The sequence below is a fragment of the Engystomops pustulosus genome, chromosome 7, assembly GCF_040894005.1.
Source record: "Engystomops pustulosus chromosome 7, aEngPut4.maternal, whole genome shotgun sequence".
Taxonomy (NCBI): Eukaryota; Metazoa; Chordata; class Amphibia; order Anura; family Leptodactylidae; genus Engystomops; species Engystomops pustulosus.
The window spans coordinates 131,565,486-131,583,011 of NC_092417.1; the positions used below are offsets into that span (position 1 = coordinate 131,565,486).

Here is a 17,526-nt window from a genome sequence, read left to right on the forward strand (position 1 = left end):
ACCCAACAGCCCTTCTTAGGGCTACAATAACGTTATACTTTTTTTTTTTTATTTGCAGCTAGTACCATATTGTGAGGAATTTGCAGGGGGACTTGCTACCGTTGTGTTTAGCTCTTAGTGACACACATATCCACCTCAAACACCAAAGTGGGAAAATTTATTAGGGGTTTGATTTCAATTAGGCACAGTCTGCCATTTACTTTTTATTTTACGTTTATTTTTTTAATAACTCAGTGTCATCTCATCTTGCATAGTAGTGTGCTTTCATACTTGGCTAGAAAATAGCCATAGGAGAATCCAAACGGCTTACTTACGCCTACAGTAGCGTTATATATATTTGATTTCTGGTTGATCTGCTGGTGGCTGTACTTGCTGCAGTGCATCTACTAGCAAATTGTGAGCAATTTGTAGTGAGACTTGCGACCGCTGTGTTTTGCGCTTAGTGACGCACATATCCATTGCAAAGACCGAAGTGGGAAAATTTATTAGGGGTTGGATTTCAATTAGGCACAGTCTGCCATTTCCTTTTTTATTTTACGTTTATTTTGTTTAATAACTCAGCGTCATCTCATCTGGCATAGTAGTGTGCTTTCATACTTGGCTAGAAAATAGCCATAGGAGAATCCAAACGGCTTACTTACGCCTACAGTAGCGTTATATATATTTGATTTCTGGTTGATCTGCTGGTGGCTGTACTTGCTGCAGTGCATCTACTAGCAAATTGTGAGCAATTTGTAGTGAGACTTGCGACCGCTGTGTTTTGCGCTTAGTGACGCACATATCCATTGCAAAGACCGAAGTGGGAAAATTTATTAGGGGTTGGATTTCAATTAGGCACAGTCTGCCATTTCCTTTTTTATTTTACGTTTATTTTGTTTAATAACTCAGCGTCATCTCATCTGGCATAGTAGTGTGCTTTCATACTTGGCTAGAAAGTAGCCATAGGAGAATCCAAACGGCTTACTTACGCCTACAGTAGCGTTATATATATTTGATTTCTGGTTGATCTGCTGGTGGCTGTACTTGCTGCAGTGCATCTACTAGCAAATTGTGAGCAATTTGTAGTGAGACTTGCGACCGCTGTGTTTTGCGCTTAGTGACGCACATATCCATTGCAAAGACCGAAGTGGGAAAATTTATTAGGGGTTGGATTTCAATTAGGCACAGTCCGCCATTTCCTTTTTTATTTTACGTTTATTTTGTTTAATAACTCAGCGTCATCTCATCGGGCATAGTAGTGTGCTTTCATACTTGGCTAGAAAGTAGCCATAGGAGAATCCAAACGGCTTACTTACGCCTACAGTAGCGTTATATATATTTGATTTCTGGTTGATCTGCTGGTGGCTGTACTTGCTGCAGTGCATCTACTAGCAAATTGTGAGCAATTTGTAGTGAGACTTGCGACCGCTGTGTTTTGCGCTTAGTGACGCACATATCCATTGCAAAGACCGAAGTGGGAAAATTTATTAGGGGTTGGATTTCAATTAGGCACAGTCTGCCATTTCCTTTTTTATTTTACGTTTATTTTGTTTAATAACTCAGCGTCATCTCATCTGGCATAGTAGTGTGCTTTCATACTTGGCTAGAAAATAGCCATAGCAATAGGATAGCATCGTTTGGTTTTAAAAACTAAAAAACACAAAAAAAAACAAAAAAACACAAAAAAAAGTTAAAAAAAAATTAAAGTTATAACTCTCATTTTCAAAATGTTTAACCCGAGGGCTAGGGGTAGAGGACGAGGGCGGGGACGTGGGCGTCCAACTACTGCAGGGGTCAGAGGCCGTGGTCCTGGGCGGGGTGAGACACCACCTGCTTATGAGGGAGCAGGGGAACGCCGCAGAGCTACACTCCCTAGGTTCATGTCTGAAGTTACTGGGACTCGTGGTAGAGCACTGTTGAGGCCAGAACAGTGCGAACAGGTGATGTCGTGGATTGCCGACAATGCTTCGAGCAATTTGTCCACCAGTCAGTCTTCCACGCAGTTCACCCATGTCACCGAAATCGGCACTCCTCCAGCTCCTGCACCTCAGCCTCCTCCCCCCCCAGTCTGCCCTCTCCCAGGAAAATTTGCCATTTGAACCGGCATACTCTGAGGAACTGTTTTCTGGACCCTTCCCACACTCACAAACCACTTGTCCGGTTGCTGCTGAGCAATTTTCCGATGCCCAGGTTTTCCACCAGTCGCAGTCTGTGGGTGATGATGACCTTCTTGACGTAGTGGAAGAAGTGTCTAAAGAGGTGTCCGACGATGAGGAGACACGGTTGTCAGACAGTGGGGAAGTTGTTGTCAGGGCAGGAAGTCCGAGGGGGGAGCAGACTGAGGGATCGGAGGATGATGAGGTGACAGACCCAAGCTGGGTTGATAGGCCGGGTGAACACAGTGCTTCTGAGACGGAGGAGAGTCCTCGACCAGAACAGGTTGGAAGAGGCAGTGGTGGGGCCAGACGGAGAGGCAGGGCCAGAGCTGGTGCATCAGCGCCAAATGTGTCAACTAGTGAAGCTCCCGTGGCGAGGGCTCTTGCGGCGAGGGCTAGATTTTCAGAAGTCTGGAGGTTCTTTAAGGAAACACCGGATGACCGACGGACTGTGGTGTGCAACATTTGCCAAACCAGGCTCAGCAGGGGTTCCACCACTACTAGCTTAACTACCACCAGTATGCGCAGGCATATGAATGCTAAACACCCCACTCAGTGGCAACAAGCCCGTTCACCTACGGCCGTGCACACCACTGCTCCTTCCCCTGTGTCAGCTGATAGTCAGCCCCCTGCCCAGGACCCTGCCACAAAAACCCCATCGTCGCCTCCACGATCCTCCACAGCATCCACCAGCGTTCAGCTCTCCATACCCCAGACGCTGGAGCGGAAACGCAAATATAGTGCAACCCACCCGCACGCCCAAGCCCTTAATGTCCACATCTCCAGATTGCTTAGCCTGGAGATGCTGCCCTATAGGCTAGTAGAGACCGAGGCCTTTCGCAACCTCATGGCGGCGGCCGCCCCTCGGTATTCGGTCCCCAGCCGCCACTACTTTTCCCGATGTGCCGTCCCAGCCCTGCACCAGCACGTGTCAGACAACATCATCCGTGCCCTGACCAACGCCGTTTCTGACAAGGTCCACCTGACCACGGACACGTGGACGAGTGCTGCCGGGCAGGGCCACTATATATCGCTGACGGCACATTGGGTTAACTTGGTGGAGGCTGGGACCGAGTCTGACCCTGCGGCTGGTCATATACTGCCGACGCCGAGGATTGCGGGGCCTACCTCGGTCCAGGTGTTTCAGGCCTACTATGCCTCCTCCTCCTCCCACCCCTCCTCCACCTCCTCCTCCTCCGAATTACCATCCGTGGGCATGGCGCCATCAGTCGGTAGCTCTAGGCACAGCAGCAGTGCCGTCGCTAAGCGACAGCAGGCGGTGCTCAAACTGCTGAGCCTAGGCGATAAAAGGCACACCGCCCAAGAGCTATTACAGGGCATCACGGCGCAGACTGATCTGTGGCTGGCACCGCTGAACCTGAAGCCAGGCATGGTTGTGTGTGACAACGGCCGTAACCTGGTGGCGGCTCTGCAACTCGGCAGACTGACACATGTGCCATGCCTGGCCCATGTGTTAAATCTGATAGTTCAGCGTTTCCTCAAGACATACCCCAATCTGTCTGATTTGCTCACGAAGGTGCGCCACATCTGTGCGCATTTCAGGAAGTCCAGCCCAGATGCTGCCACTCTCAGGGCAGGGCAGCGCAGCGCCGCCTCCAACTGCCGGCTCACCGACTGTTGTGCGACGTGCCCACGAGGTGGAATTCAACACTGACCATGTTATCCAGAGTTTACCAGCAGCGCCGAGCCATTGTAGACTGCCAGATGTCAACTTCCACCAGAACTGGTAGTCAGGTCAGTCAGCTTCCTCAAGTCTACAATGAGGAGTGGACGTGGATGTCTGATATCTGTCAGGTGCTGAGTAACTTTGAGGAGTCAACACAGATGGTCAGTGGCGATGCCGCCATCATCAGCCTCACCATCCCGCTGCTTGGCCTGTTGAAAAACTCTCTGATCAGCATGAAGTCGGAAGCTTTGCGCTCGTCACAAGAGACGGGGGAAGAAGATTTCCTTGTTGATAGCCAAAGCACCCTTAGGTCTGTTTCTCAGCGCATATCGGAGGAGGTGGAGGTGGAGGAGGATGAGGAGGAAGAGGAGGAGAATGTTGGCGAGACACAAGAGGGGACCATTGTTGAGTCCTTTACTGTTCAGCGTGTATGGGCAGAAGAAGAGGAGTTGGAGGAGTTGGAGGAGGAGGAAATGGACAGTCAGGCCAGTGAGGGGAGTGAATTCTTACGCGTTGGTACTCTGGCGCATATGGCAGATTTCATGCTAGGCTGCCTATCCCGTGACCCTCGCGTTCAAAGAATTTATTCCAGCACCGATTACTGGGTGTTCACTCTCCTGGACCCACGGTACAAGCAAAATCTTTCCACTCTCATCCCTGGAGAGGAAAGGAGTGTGAGAATGCATGAATAAAGCAGGCCCTGGTTCACAAGCTGAAACAGTATTTCCCTTCTGACAGCGCTAGCGGCAGAGTGCGTAGTTCTGCGGGACAAGTAGCGAGGGAGAGTAGGCGAGCAGGCAGCTTGTCCAGCACTGGCAAGGGTACGCTTTACAAGGCTTTTGCCAGCTTTATGTCACCCCAGCAAGACACTGTCACCTGTCCCCAGTCTCGGCAGAGTAGGGCTGATCTTTACAGAAAGATGGTGAGGGAGTACGTAGCTGACCATACCATCGTCCTAAGTGATCACACAGCTCCCTACAACTACTGGGTTTCAAAGCTGGACATGTGGCACGAACTGGCGCTGTACGCCTTGGAGGTTCTTGCCTGCCCTGCCGCTAGCGTCTTGTCCGAGCGGGTTTTCAGTGCAGCTGGTGGCATCATCACCGATAAGCGTACACGCCTGTCGACTGACAGCGCTGACAGGCTGACGCTTATTAAGATGAATAAAGCATGGATTTCTCATAATTTCCAATCTCCACCAGGTGAAGGAAGCTCAACCTGAATAATTTATCCACTCCTCCTCCTCCTCATTTTCCTCCTTCTCCTCCTCTTTGTACAGTAAAGCAGAGGAAACTGGCTATTTTTTGACAGGGCCCACTGGCTCTAGCTATAGTACTTTATGCATTTAATTTTTCTGGAGGGCCACCTACCCGGTCCTCTGTTTTAAAAAATTTTTGGGAGTGCCACATACAGGCACTCAATCTATTCAATTTTTCTGGAGGGCCACCTACCCGCTCCTCTGGTTTGAAAACTTTTTGGGACTGCCACATACAGGCACTCAATCTATTCCATTTCACTGGAGGGCCACCTACCTGCTCCTCTGGTTTGAAAACTTTTTTGGACTGCCACATACAGTCACTCAATCTATTCCATTTTACTGGAGGGCCACCTACCTGCTCCTCTGGTTTGAAAACTTTTTTGGACTGCCACATACAGGCACTCAATCTATTCCATTTTACTGGAGGGCCACCTACCTGCTCCTCTGGTTTGAAAAGTTTTTTGGACTGCCACATACAGGCACTCAATCTATTCAATTTTTCTGGAGGGCCACCTACCCGCTCCTCTGGTTTGAAAACTTTTTTGGACTGCCACATACAGGCACTCAATCTATTTCATTTTACTGGAGGGCCACCTACCTGCTCCTCTGGTTTGAAAACTTTTTTGGACTGCCACATACAGGCACTCAATCTATTCCATTTTACTGGAGGGCCACCTACCTGCTCCTCTGGTTTGAAAAGTTTTTTGGACTGCCACATACAGGCACTCAATCTATTAAATTTTTCTGGAGGGCCACCTACCTGCTCCTCTGGTTTGAAAACTTTTTTGGACTGCCACATACAGGCACTCAATCTATTCCATTTTACTGGAGGGCCACCTACCCGCTCCTCTGGTTTGAAAACTTTTTTGGACTGCCACATACAGGCACTCAATCTATTTCATTTTTCTGGAGGGCCACCTACCTGCTCCTCTGGTTTGAAAACTTTTTTGGACTGCCACATACAGGCACTCAATCTATTCCATTTTACTGGAGGGCCACCTACCCGCTCCTCTGGTTTGAAAACTTTTTTGGACTGCCACATACAGGCACTCAATCTATTTCATTTTTCTGGAGGGCCACCTACCTGCTCCTCTGGTTTGAAAACTTTTTTGGACTGCCACATACAGGCACTATCCAAATTAAATTGTCCCCATAGCAGCCTCCACACGTTGTCTCCATTGCTACCTCCAAAAGTCGTCCATATAGCTGCCTCCATACATCGTCCCCTTATCAAACGAGGTGTGTCAGGCAGAAATTTGGGTTGTTTTCATGGGTTCCACATCAAAGTTGTTAACTTTGTCGCCACCCTGCTGTGTTATCCACAAAATATACTGGCAAACTTTTATCATTTACCAATATTATTTCAGCGCTTCTTGCGCATCTGTTTACATTCCCCTCACCCGCCATATCCCAAACTTATAAGAACGCTACTACACTTGATCTTATACAAAAGGTTCTTAGAAGTGCTGTTTGAGGAGTAGCCTAGAGACAGGGGCTTGGATTGGCGAAAGCTCGCCTGGCAGCGGAGCGCCAGCTCCATGCGCATCATGCGCTTCTTGCGCATCTGTTTACATTCCCCTCACCCGCCATATCCCAAACTTATAAGAACGCTACTACACTTGATCTTATACAAAAGGTTCTTAGAAGTGCTGTTTGGGGAGTAGCCTAAAGACAGGGGCTTGGATTGGCGAAAGCTCGCCTGGCAGCGGAGCGCCAGCTCCATGCCAAGATCCAACTAACATAGTTTTAAGTGCAGCACCTTTAATCTTTAATCTGTTAACTTTGTCGCCACCCTGCTGTGTAATCCACAAAATATACTGGCAAACTTTTATCATGTACCGATATTATTTGAGCGCTTCTTGCTCACCTCCTTTGGTTCCTCTCTGCCACCCATTGGTTTGAAGCCTGAGTCCATTTAGAGTATGTCGCCATGCCACTCTCTAGCCTGCCGCTGCTGCCGCTGCCTCTGCATGCCGTCCCCTATAGTGTCAGGGTCAATTATTGGATGTTTTACATGCTATCTAGCTTCATTCTGTCACTCTGTCATGGCCATGCTGTTGCTCATAGTTTTGGCATAATGGTGCGATTAAGCAGCCTCAGAGGCATCCATGCATGCTGCCCCTGCTGTTTCCTGTCCATTTCCGTGGTGTTTCCATCCTTTTCTGAGGTTCCCAGGTGTTTGGCCAAGCTTCCCTGTGCAGAGCCTTGGTCCCCTTGAAAAATGCTCGAGTCTCCCATTGACTTCAATGGGGCTCGTTATTCGAGACGAGCACTCGAGCATCGGGAAAAGTTCGTCTCGAATAACGAGTACCCGAGCATTTTAGTGCTCGCTCATCTCTAGTAACTATACATGGATGTTTTAGAAAACATCAGTGTACAGTACTGAAGCAGGATTGCTTCCAGCACATTTTAAAGAGAACCTGTCAGCAGATTTTACTCCACTAAACTTGGATACTGTATCAAAAGTCTTTTCTAGAATCCTTTCTTTTATGTGATATCTCCATTTAACTTTAAAAAAAAAGCTTCTCCAAAGCCATGTGAACATTAGCTAAAAAGAGTTATATTTACATGAGGTGAGTCAAGTTTAGAGCCTGCAGTGGGAGTATCACTTTGGTGCTATAGTACCTAGGATTGTTCTTTGATCTACAGAACCAGAGATACAGGCAGCTATAAAAAGGTAGGAATTGAATTTGTATCTGCAGCCCAAATTCCCAACTATATCTTTAACTGTCTGCATCTCTGATTATGTAGCAGACAAAATAAAGATTTTTTTTCCAAAAGCATGGTGTAGGTACTATAGAGCTCTAAAAAAATGCCCCCTTCAACGTCTAAACATGATTTGTCTCAGACAAATACCTCAGGCTCAGTTTCATTTAACTTTTGAAGAAATTTTTTATGGTTAAAGAGGCAATGTATCACATAAAAGAGGGTATCCTAGAAAAGATATCTCATAGTCTACCTGAGGGAACTGCTAATTTAGTGGGGTAAACCCTGCTGACAGGTTTCCTAACATACATCTCTGAATGTCACTGCAATGCCGTTAATGGACTTAAGTAAAGACATCCAAAGATAATCATTTTGAGAACATCAAATACTATAGTTATCAACCACATTATCAAAGAATGAGTTTGGAAATATCTTGGGAAATAATTAGGGGACTAGTAAACCTTCCGCTAAGCTTCAGTTACATGAATATATTATAGCTATCCAAATTTAACTTAAGACATTAAACTAGGTTCAAAGATTTTTGTAATCACAAATAAAAAAATTTTTTTCAATCCTTCTTTAGCAATGAATTTGGCAAATATTTATTAATCAGTTAGGGCTCCTTTTGTTTTACGAGGAGCTTCAAATAACATGTATTGGCATAAAATAGAATAAAATTAAAAATTCTGACTGTAGCCAGAATGTAAAAGCATTTTTTGCAAGAAATCTTATTAGTTGGTACAATTTGTAGAGGTACTGTAGTATGTTTTATTGTAGTGTATAACCATTTAAGGCTATAGAAGTGTATATATGTTGTATGCTGCCGTTTCAGTCTCCTTTCACACTCAGTGTTTAGATTGCGTTTTAAAAAGCAATACAACAGCTGAGTGTAGGAGATTTGCTTAATCGCTTTTCCTCAGCCATCACTGGCTCTTACGGTATATTCTACCAGAGCTCTCTAAATTGATTATTCCTTCCTCAACCCATAGGGGATCAACTTATCCACTAATGCTGAAGTGTTCCCATCCTTTTGAGTGTGACTTGGATGCTAAGAAATATGTTTGTTTCCTTTGTGCTGTACCTCTATGAGTTTGATAACATTTAAATATTTTAATGCTTAAAAATGGGAATAGGAAATCTATGTATCAATATGCGAAGTAAAAGTAACATTTTTGCATAGTAAATCAGCATCTTTATTTATTGCTGACAATATATGCTCTCACCCTTTAGATCCAGATTGCTGGCTCCTGTAGAGTGCTGTGTGACCGTTCTTCCATCAATCCGTAGAGTGTGCGCATTTCCGGGATCTCTTGAGACAGCAACACTGTGCCACTGGTTATCATTCAATGGTCGCTCTGAATTGCCCTTCATCAAAGAAGGACCATTCCCAAGGTCGAAGACATAATGTATATACCTAGAGGATTCAAGTAAATAGGTATATAGTCAAGCCTACAATGTAGACAGTACATGTTATTGCATAAATACATAATTATTGTAGTGTAACACATTTCACTGGAATAGAACAGAACATGATATTCAAGTCCCTTAAAATGTTAGTAAAAATATGTTACAAATTATCTATAGAAAAACTGTAGAAAAAAATATGTCATTTTTCCTTATCATTACTCTTTGCAGTTTGAACAGAAATCCTCATTCATATGAATGAGTTGTGACACAATATAAAATAGAATCACTACACTTAAATATGCATTGGCAAAAGGATTGTGTGAATGATGTGCAATACTGGATGAAATAACACAATGTTCAGTGCTCATTTACATGGAGAGAGATAAAAAACACTTGAGGGAGTAACAATGATGGTGACCATTTCTTCTTCACAACAGATCAATTGATGGTTGGCAGCATATTCCTGTTTACACAGTACAATGGTATTGACTAAGAAATTCTGTGTGTCAATCTTAATCATTGAGTCAGCATCATTTTGGTGCATCCTGGGCTCTAGCACTTGACATCTTGTATCCTAGATACCCTTGACCCCAGCCCTGTTCCTACTACTTTTTTGAATAGAGACAAGCAGTATATAACTAATTCATGGGGCTGTACAATTTATCCATGGGGGATATAAGGTGCAGTTCTACTTCAATAAGCAAATGGGTTCAGCTAACCTCCCAATGGCATGGACAACTTACAGCTGGGAGATCCATGCTGCTGAGGGTACACAAATCCAGCTCTAGGTGTCAAGCAACTTCAAAGCAACTTAAAATTTTATTTCACATTATAAGAAACATACAGTAGTTAAACACATCCCAGATATAGAGCGTGTCCATACTCATGAATAAATCTTTAAGTCATGATTAAGGACATAGTTATGTCTGAAACACATTGACCATTGTGTTTCAAGTCACATGCCGGTTACGGGTGCATGGAGAGGGCTCACGGGTTGAGCCCTCTCCATAGCCGGTAAGTCTTTGCTGCATATTGCAGCAAAGGCTTACCGGTAACACCCGTGATCAGTGCCAGCATCGATCACGGGTGTTTTCCCGCTGGTGTTTTTCTGGCTGCTTCAAAAAGATGGTGGTGCATGGGCGCCGCCATCTTTCTGAGAACCGTCGCTCACTGTGAAGTCATCGGGGAGCGGCAATCCGTCGCCATGGCAGGGTGTTCCATAGTAGTATGGAAGTATATGATAGGATCATACAGACAACCTAGGGTTAAAGTACTCTAGGGAGTCTGAAAAATAATAAAAATTTAAAAAAAAGGTTAAAAAAATTATAATAAAAAAACCTAAAACCTCAAATCACCCCCCTTTCCCTAGAACTGATATATATATATACATATATATATATATATATATATATATATATATATATATATACCGTATTTTCCGGACTATAAGGCGCACATAAAAGCCTTGGATTTCCTTGGAAATCCAAAGTGTGCCTTATAGTCCGGTGCGCCCTATGTATGGCGCAGGGCAGCGGACCATACTTACATAGGTTCCCGCTACCGGAGACCGGAGACAGCAGATCTCCAGCGGGAACTGCAGACCACGCGGCACGAACAACTTCTGCCACGTCGGTCTGCAGTTCCCGCTGGAGATCTGCTGTCTCCGGTAGCGGGGACCTATGTAAGTATGGTCCGCTGCCCTCCTCCACCTCCCCCTCACCTTCCCCGCTCACCTTCCCCACGTCGCCGCGTCTCAACCGGTCTCGTCTTCGTCTCGGCGTCGCGTCTCTTCTCGTCGGGTCTCCGCTCCGCCCCCGGACCTCCGCCACGCCCCCGTGACCCTGCGCCTTATAGTCCGATGCGCCTTATATATGGAATTATTACATATATAAGGCGCATCGGACTGATGCGCCTTATATTCCAGTGCGCCTAATGGCCCGGAAAATACGGTATATATATACACACTACACGGCATGCAATATTAAATACCACCATTTTGAAGTGTAATTTGTTACGCAGAAAATAAGCCATAACACAGCTCTGTACATGGAAAAATAAAAAAGTTGAAATGAAAACGCAAAAACGAAAAACGGTTGCTGCGTTAGGGGTTAACTACTGGATGTTTCGTGTAATATGAAATTAAATTTGAAGTCGCTTGACACCAAGAGCTGGATCATGCAATTACTTCTGTTCTATTCTAATTAGCATATTAGGTCCTGAAATTTATGCCACTAATTGCTCAAGAATGGTTGGTGGATTTAGAAAAACTGCACAAAAATTTTGGAAGTGTTGCTTAATAAAGGATGCAACAAAGTTGGCTTTGGTGTGAAAGTTTCCCCTATTTAAATTTCTATTTTACTGTACTATGTTATCGCCCTAGGGGCGATACTGAAGCACCTCAGGGCTCCAGCTCCATAGCTATAATACTACCCAGGGCAGAAGAGTGATGGATGCTGCATGTGATGCCGAGTGTAGTGGAGTCCGGACATTGCGTAAGTATTTGAGGCAAGGAGGCATTTGCTGATCTGAACGAGATGTGGTTAGACCAAGGAGTGACATAGCTGAAGAAGGATGGATGAGAGGAGGAGCTGGAATCATTGTGGGGGTTGTTGTTATTGTTAGATTTTGGCCATGGATTTAGAAGACCAGTAAGAGGGAAGAAAACCTCTGACAGTAGGACATTTATCATATTGTACAGTCCAAACACAAGTCAATTTCCAGGTGGTTCACTGTGCATGTGAAATTGCACATTGTTGAATAACATGTTATAACACAGATAAAATGTTGATTAATCCCAATTTAGTTCTAGAATAGTTAAAACATGCTGCCATGACATGTGCTGTGCAAACTTAATTGTATTTTGTGAGAACACAGGTCAATATGGTTATTATTGGTGACACCAAATTAGCATGTCATAACCCATTACATGCCCCTGATGTATAAGTGGGGAGAGAAAACACAGGACTGTTATGTAAGTGAGTGCCTCTAGCAGAAGCTGGCAATAATAGAGATGCAATGTATCACAGTGTCAGCCTACTTTATGTATGCAAAGCTGCAAATTATAGAAACCTAAAAGTGCGGCTGAAAGGAGCAAACAGGAAAAATGCTTTTAAATTATATAGAGAGAGATGGTTATAATTACTAAGTGGAGGAGTAAGACATTCACATACTGTATAATGCATCAACCATTTGGTTTAGGATTGCACTGTACTATGTAATATACAGGCTCTGTGGGCGCTTTATTCCTTGGGGAATTGCTCTTTAATTTTGTAACATTTCACCTCACATACTGGGGCACACATCCCGCATTCACCTGCAAAGGGTTCTTAACCAAAGTAAGGCCTGGATCCAGTTCTGGATCAATATCTGCCAATCTCTATTACCATTATCTCATAGTTGGGTTTTCATTTGTCAGCATGTTTTTATGACATGAGGGTGTATGCGGAAGAGGAACTGCTAGTCAAAGTCAGTTCTGTTGTAAGTTTCTAGCAGTGATGTCATTTATTGGGTTTCAATCAGTGCAAAAGTCACCCCCCCACCTTTGAATAAATACAATTAAACAAGAATGGGATGCTATGAATAATATCAATATCAATATCCAATACCTGTCTCCATATATTGTATTTAGGGAATGGGTACAGTTAAGTGCTGTTTGGAGCTTTCTGTGCACCGGTGCCTGGCTGCACGTCACATCCGGCTGGTCACGTGTCGTGTCTCATGTCCGCATCTTGTGTGTGTTCATGTATGTGTCCGTGCGGGGGAGAAGAACGCCTAATATTGTCGATAGCGGAGTGCCGGGAGAGAGAGAATTGGAGCATCGGAAGCGGAGAAGCTGGGCGAAATACCAGGGTCTTTGGCGCAAGTGGAGAGCGTTGTTAGAGTCGCTGTGAGGGTCTTCGCTGGAGAGTGATGTCGGGAGTTTTGCTTGTACCTGTGTTTTCAGCAGCCCATGTACTTGGTGGACGTGAAGTCATCTACTCCTGAAAGATGCAGCAGGGTCGGTCAAGCAGGTACAAAGTTGGCACTGTTTTTCCACTACGGCAGGGGTGACGCTGCAGTGGGATTGTCCTATCTGGCTCATATGGGGGACACTGTTGGAGGTGTCTCTGGCATGGTGCCCGCAGGTGGGGGGCCCATCTATCTCCGACACGTCTCGTGGTGCATCTCGGGGCTTGGGTGTATTGGACCTGCCTGAAATGCCTGTGTGTGTTTCCTTGCCAGACCCATGCGAGACCAAGGGTCTTCTCAGCAATGTAGATTCCGCAAAATTTACCCCAAACTGTTCATGTGTGCTCAGGCCAGCGTGTATTAAATTAACTGACTCTGCCTCTGCTGTGGACCCTCCCCTAGTCTACCCATGCATACTCAAGTCAGAGCGTTTGAACCAAACTGAGCAGTCTGTCATCATCAATAACAATACTAACACTCTTACTAACTGTGCTGGAACTAATCACGGTGGACTGTCGTCAGTGGAATGTAAAGAATTCATCTATAGGAAAGACACATTATTAGGAATTAAGTCATCTATGCCAAAAGCTATGTTAAACTCATATTGGGTTCCAGCATGTGTACGTAAACGTTACAGAGGATGTAGGGCTGGTTTTAGGAGGAAATTATCCAGAAGAGAGATGAGACCGTTTGTACCGTCTGTGCTAACAGGGAATGTCCGGTCAATTACTAACAAAATGGACGAACTACATGCCATTGTGACTGATAAAGAACTGTTAGCAACTTGTTGTCTAATATGTTTTACTGAAACATGGCTATGTGATAACATCACTGATAATGTAGTATCCTTACCAGATTTTGCTGCAGTACGGGCGGACAGGGTTAGTTCAAGCGGTAAGAAAAAAGGCGGGGGTTTGATTATCTATGTAAATACCAAGTGGTGCCGCAGTAACCATATTACAGTACGAAGCAAAATATGTTTGATTGACTTAGAGTTGTTGGCACTAGCCCTTACGCCAGGCTATCTGCCTAGAGAATTTCAGGCGGTGATTGTGGTACTGGTGTATATTCCGCCATCAGGGAATGGGGCCACTGCAAAAGAGTTGTTATCAGCAGAGTTAGGTGTGTTACAGAACAGATACCTAGAGGCTCTCTTTATAATCACGGGCGATTTTAATCAGGTTACCCCCACATTAACTAAATTTGTGCAATATATAACGATGCCAACGCGTGGTGAAATTGTGTTAAACCTCTTTTTCGCAAATGTGATAAATGCCTTTAGACCGGTTCTGATGGCACCATTGGGTTGCTCAGATTATAACCTAATATACCTACACCCTATGTACAGTCCGGTAAGGTTGCAGTGTCCGGCCACCACTAAGGTTGTATGTCATTGCAATCGAGGAACTGAGGCTTTGTTTTGACACGACAGACTAGATAGCTGCGCTGAGAACAGTCACATTACAAAAAAGAACACAAGAGGAATAACATGCACAAAATTGTAGAAAATTAAACATATTTTATTGATCCAAATTCATAAAAACATATATTAAAAGTTGTGGCTTCAGGAGAGACCAAAGTTTACATAAGCCTCAGCCACGGTACACAAGAACAGTATTTCATATAAACTTGATAAGGTAACCAACCATTGCTAAGTATATCCAACCAGACCACAGATGATGTTCATCATTTGAATATAATATAGTAATATCGAAATATACATATAGAACTGGCATATATTAATCTAATGTAATGATCTGGGTCCTTGTGACCATGGTTACCTGGCTGCGCTGAGAACATGGATGTTTGTGTGGACACCGTCACTGACTACATAAATTTTTGTGTAAAATCTATAGTCCCCAAGAAAGTTGTGAAATTACATCGAAATAATAAACTCTGGGTAAACTCTGAATTAAGGAAGTTATTCAGAAAGCAATGCCAGGTGTTCCGCAGTAAGGACGCTGCATACTTCTATACGGTGTCTAAGGAGGTCAAGTTAAAAATTAAAGACTGCAAGAAGCAGTATAGGGATACACTGGAGAAGAAGTTATCTGTGGGTGATCCTAGGGAGGTATGGAGGGGTTTAAGAACAATTATGGGATTGCCTGGTAAGGTAAGCCGAGGGGAAGAATGTGGCGAACTAGTCGATGAACTGAATAGATTCTTCAACCGATTCACGGCAGAAGCTGAAGGAAATTATGAAACAAGCAGTGAGGTTTTTCCATCGTGCGAACCGCTGAATGCGGTAACTAGGAACATAGAGGTGTGGGAGGTCCAAAAGGAACTTAGTAAATTAAAAATGAGAAAGGCCCCAGGTCCTGACAATATGCAAGCTACGGTCCTAAGGGAATGTAGTCAGGAGCTAAATATGGTGTATGCTAGAATGTTTAACATCAGTCTAGACACTGCTTATGTGCCAAAACTCTGGAAGACATCCACGATAGTCCCACTGGCTGAAGTCAGTAGGCCGACAAATTTGAATGACTACAGACCGATTGCACTAATGGCCCTGATTATGAACGACTAGTGTTACATAGACTGAGTGCAGTTGTTTCTCCAGGCTTGTTTCAGCCTGGACTAGGTACTGATGATGCGTTGATCTATTTATTGGAAAGGGTGTATTGTCATTTGGATAATGTAGGGAACACTGTCCGCCTGACGTTCTTTGATTTTAGTAGTGCTTTTAACCGTATTGTGCCAGAGCGCCTAGTAGAGAAATTACTAAAATTATCTGTGGACAAGAAAACTGGAAATTGGATTTTAAATTATTTGCTAAACAGGCCGCAAAGAGTAAAAGTCGGAAATGCTTGGTCAGGGGAAGCTCTGTCCAGCATAGGAGTCCCTCAAGGGACAGTTCTGTCAGCCTTTTTTATTTTCGGTCTATACTGCGGATTTCCGAAGGAACAACCAAGAGTGCTTCATCCAGAAATACTCAGATGACACAATCTTGGTTGGACTGATAAAAGACGGAGAGGACGTGGGGTATAGGACAAGTGTGTCCGAATTACTCAAGGAAAAAAAATTCCACGTTTGAGCCATTGAACATCGGAGGGGTTGAAATTGAACGTGTAGGGGAATATAAATATCTGGGTATAATAATTGATGAAAAATTAAAGTGGCAATCTCAGACGCATTACGTTTACAGGAAGGCAACTAGTAAGTTGTTTTTCCTGAGATCGCTCAGAGCCTTTTCTGTGAACACCGCCTTTTGATTACTTTTTACGAGTCCGCGGTACTTAGTACTCTTATGTATGGGGCTTGTGCATGGGGTCCGTGTCTGTCTGCTCTGGACCAATGTAAATGCAGGAAGATTATTAAAAAAGCCGAAGGAGTATTGGGAAGACAGGCTGCGTCGTTGCGTGCTCAAAAATGTGGCTAGGATAATGACAGATCTTTCACACCCTTTATATAATCAACTGAAAGGGCAACGAAGCAGTTTTAGTGGCAGACTAAAAGAAATCAGGTGAAGGACTGATAGATATAAAAAATAATTTGTGCCGAGTGCTATCCATCTATCCAACACGAAAAAGGGGGCTTAGATAGCATTAATTAGCGAATAATTTCTGGGTTTTTAGATTAGTCTATTATGAGTTTGTTTTTATTATGTATATTTTAGTATTTTTATTATATTTTATAAACTGGATTGTTATCTGTTATTTGTTGTATGTCCATGGTATTTGTAATGTATTTAAATTGTGTTTTACAGCCTTTTGTGACAACTCTCTTATCCTCCGTTGGTGGATAATAAATTGTTAATTATTATGATTTATGTCTGATTTTTCTTATTCAGTTTTTCTATTCCAAGAATGAAAAATAAAATGGAACTAGATACATATATGAAAATTTGCCAAGCTTTGTGTAGCATTGCGTAATTTTTGTGCGCTATATAAATAAAGGAAGATAGCCTTATGATGATTGCAAAAAAAAATTGTAGGGAATATATTGGAACTGTTTGTGACTTTTGGGGGAATTTTTTGTGATTTTTGTTAAAATTTGCATTTTATTGCATGAAATAAGCATTTGATCCTCTACCAACAAACAAGTATTCACTCAGTATTCATGGACGTACCAACAAAGATAATTGTAGGGCAGAATAATAGGTTATTCTGCCCTACAATTATCTTTGTTGGTACGTCCATGTCACACAGGATGCAAAGCCACAGCTTTTTGTACGAATTTTGCTACCATTTTTAATCTGAAGAAATTTTGGAAAATAAAGAACTACGTTTTTATTCACACCTGGTGCGGCATGCGTTTTCTTCCATTCAGCATTCATCTCTTACTCATGGTCCCCGAGTAGCAGCCAGCACAGAAATCGGCACACAAGATGAGCGGTCAACTATATTTTTCTAATTTCGTGCTTTACAGAGAATGGTCCGAAAAAG

At 43.8% G+C, this 17,526-nt stretch overlaps 1 protein-coding gene across 14 annotated transcripts in view; it reads right to left on the reverse strand.

The window, feature by feature from the left end:
• The window catches only part of NRXN2 (neurexin 2), a 588,251-nt gene that overhangs the window by 254,297 nt on the left and 316,428 nt on the right, over positions 1–17,526 (reverse strand). For all 14 annotated transcript variants that reach the window (XM_072117807.1, XM_072117808.1, XM_072117809.1 and 11 more), the window contains one exon: positions 9,010–9,200. In XM_072117807.1, the coding sequence (XP_071973908.1) occupies positions 9,010–9,200 (191 nt within the window). The remainder of the gene's footprint in view (positions 1–9,009; positions 9,201–17,526) is intronic.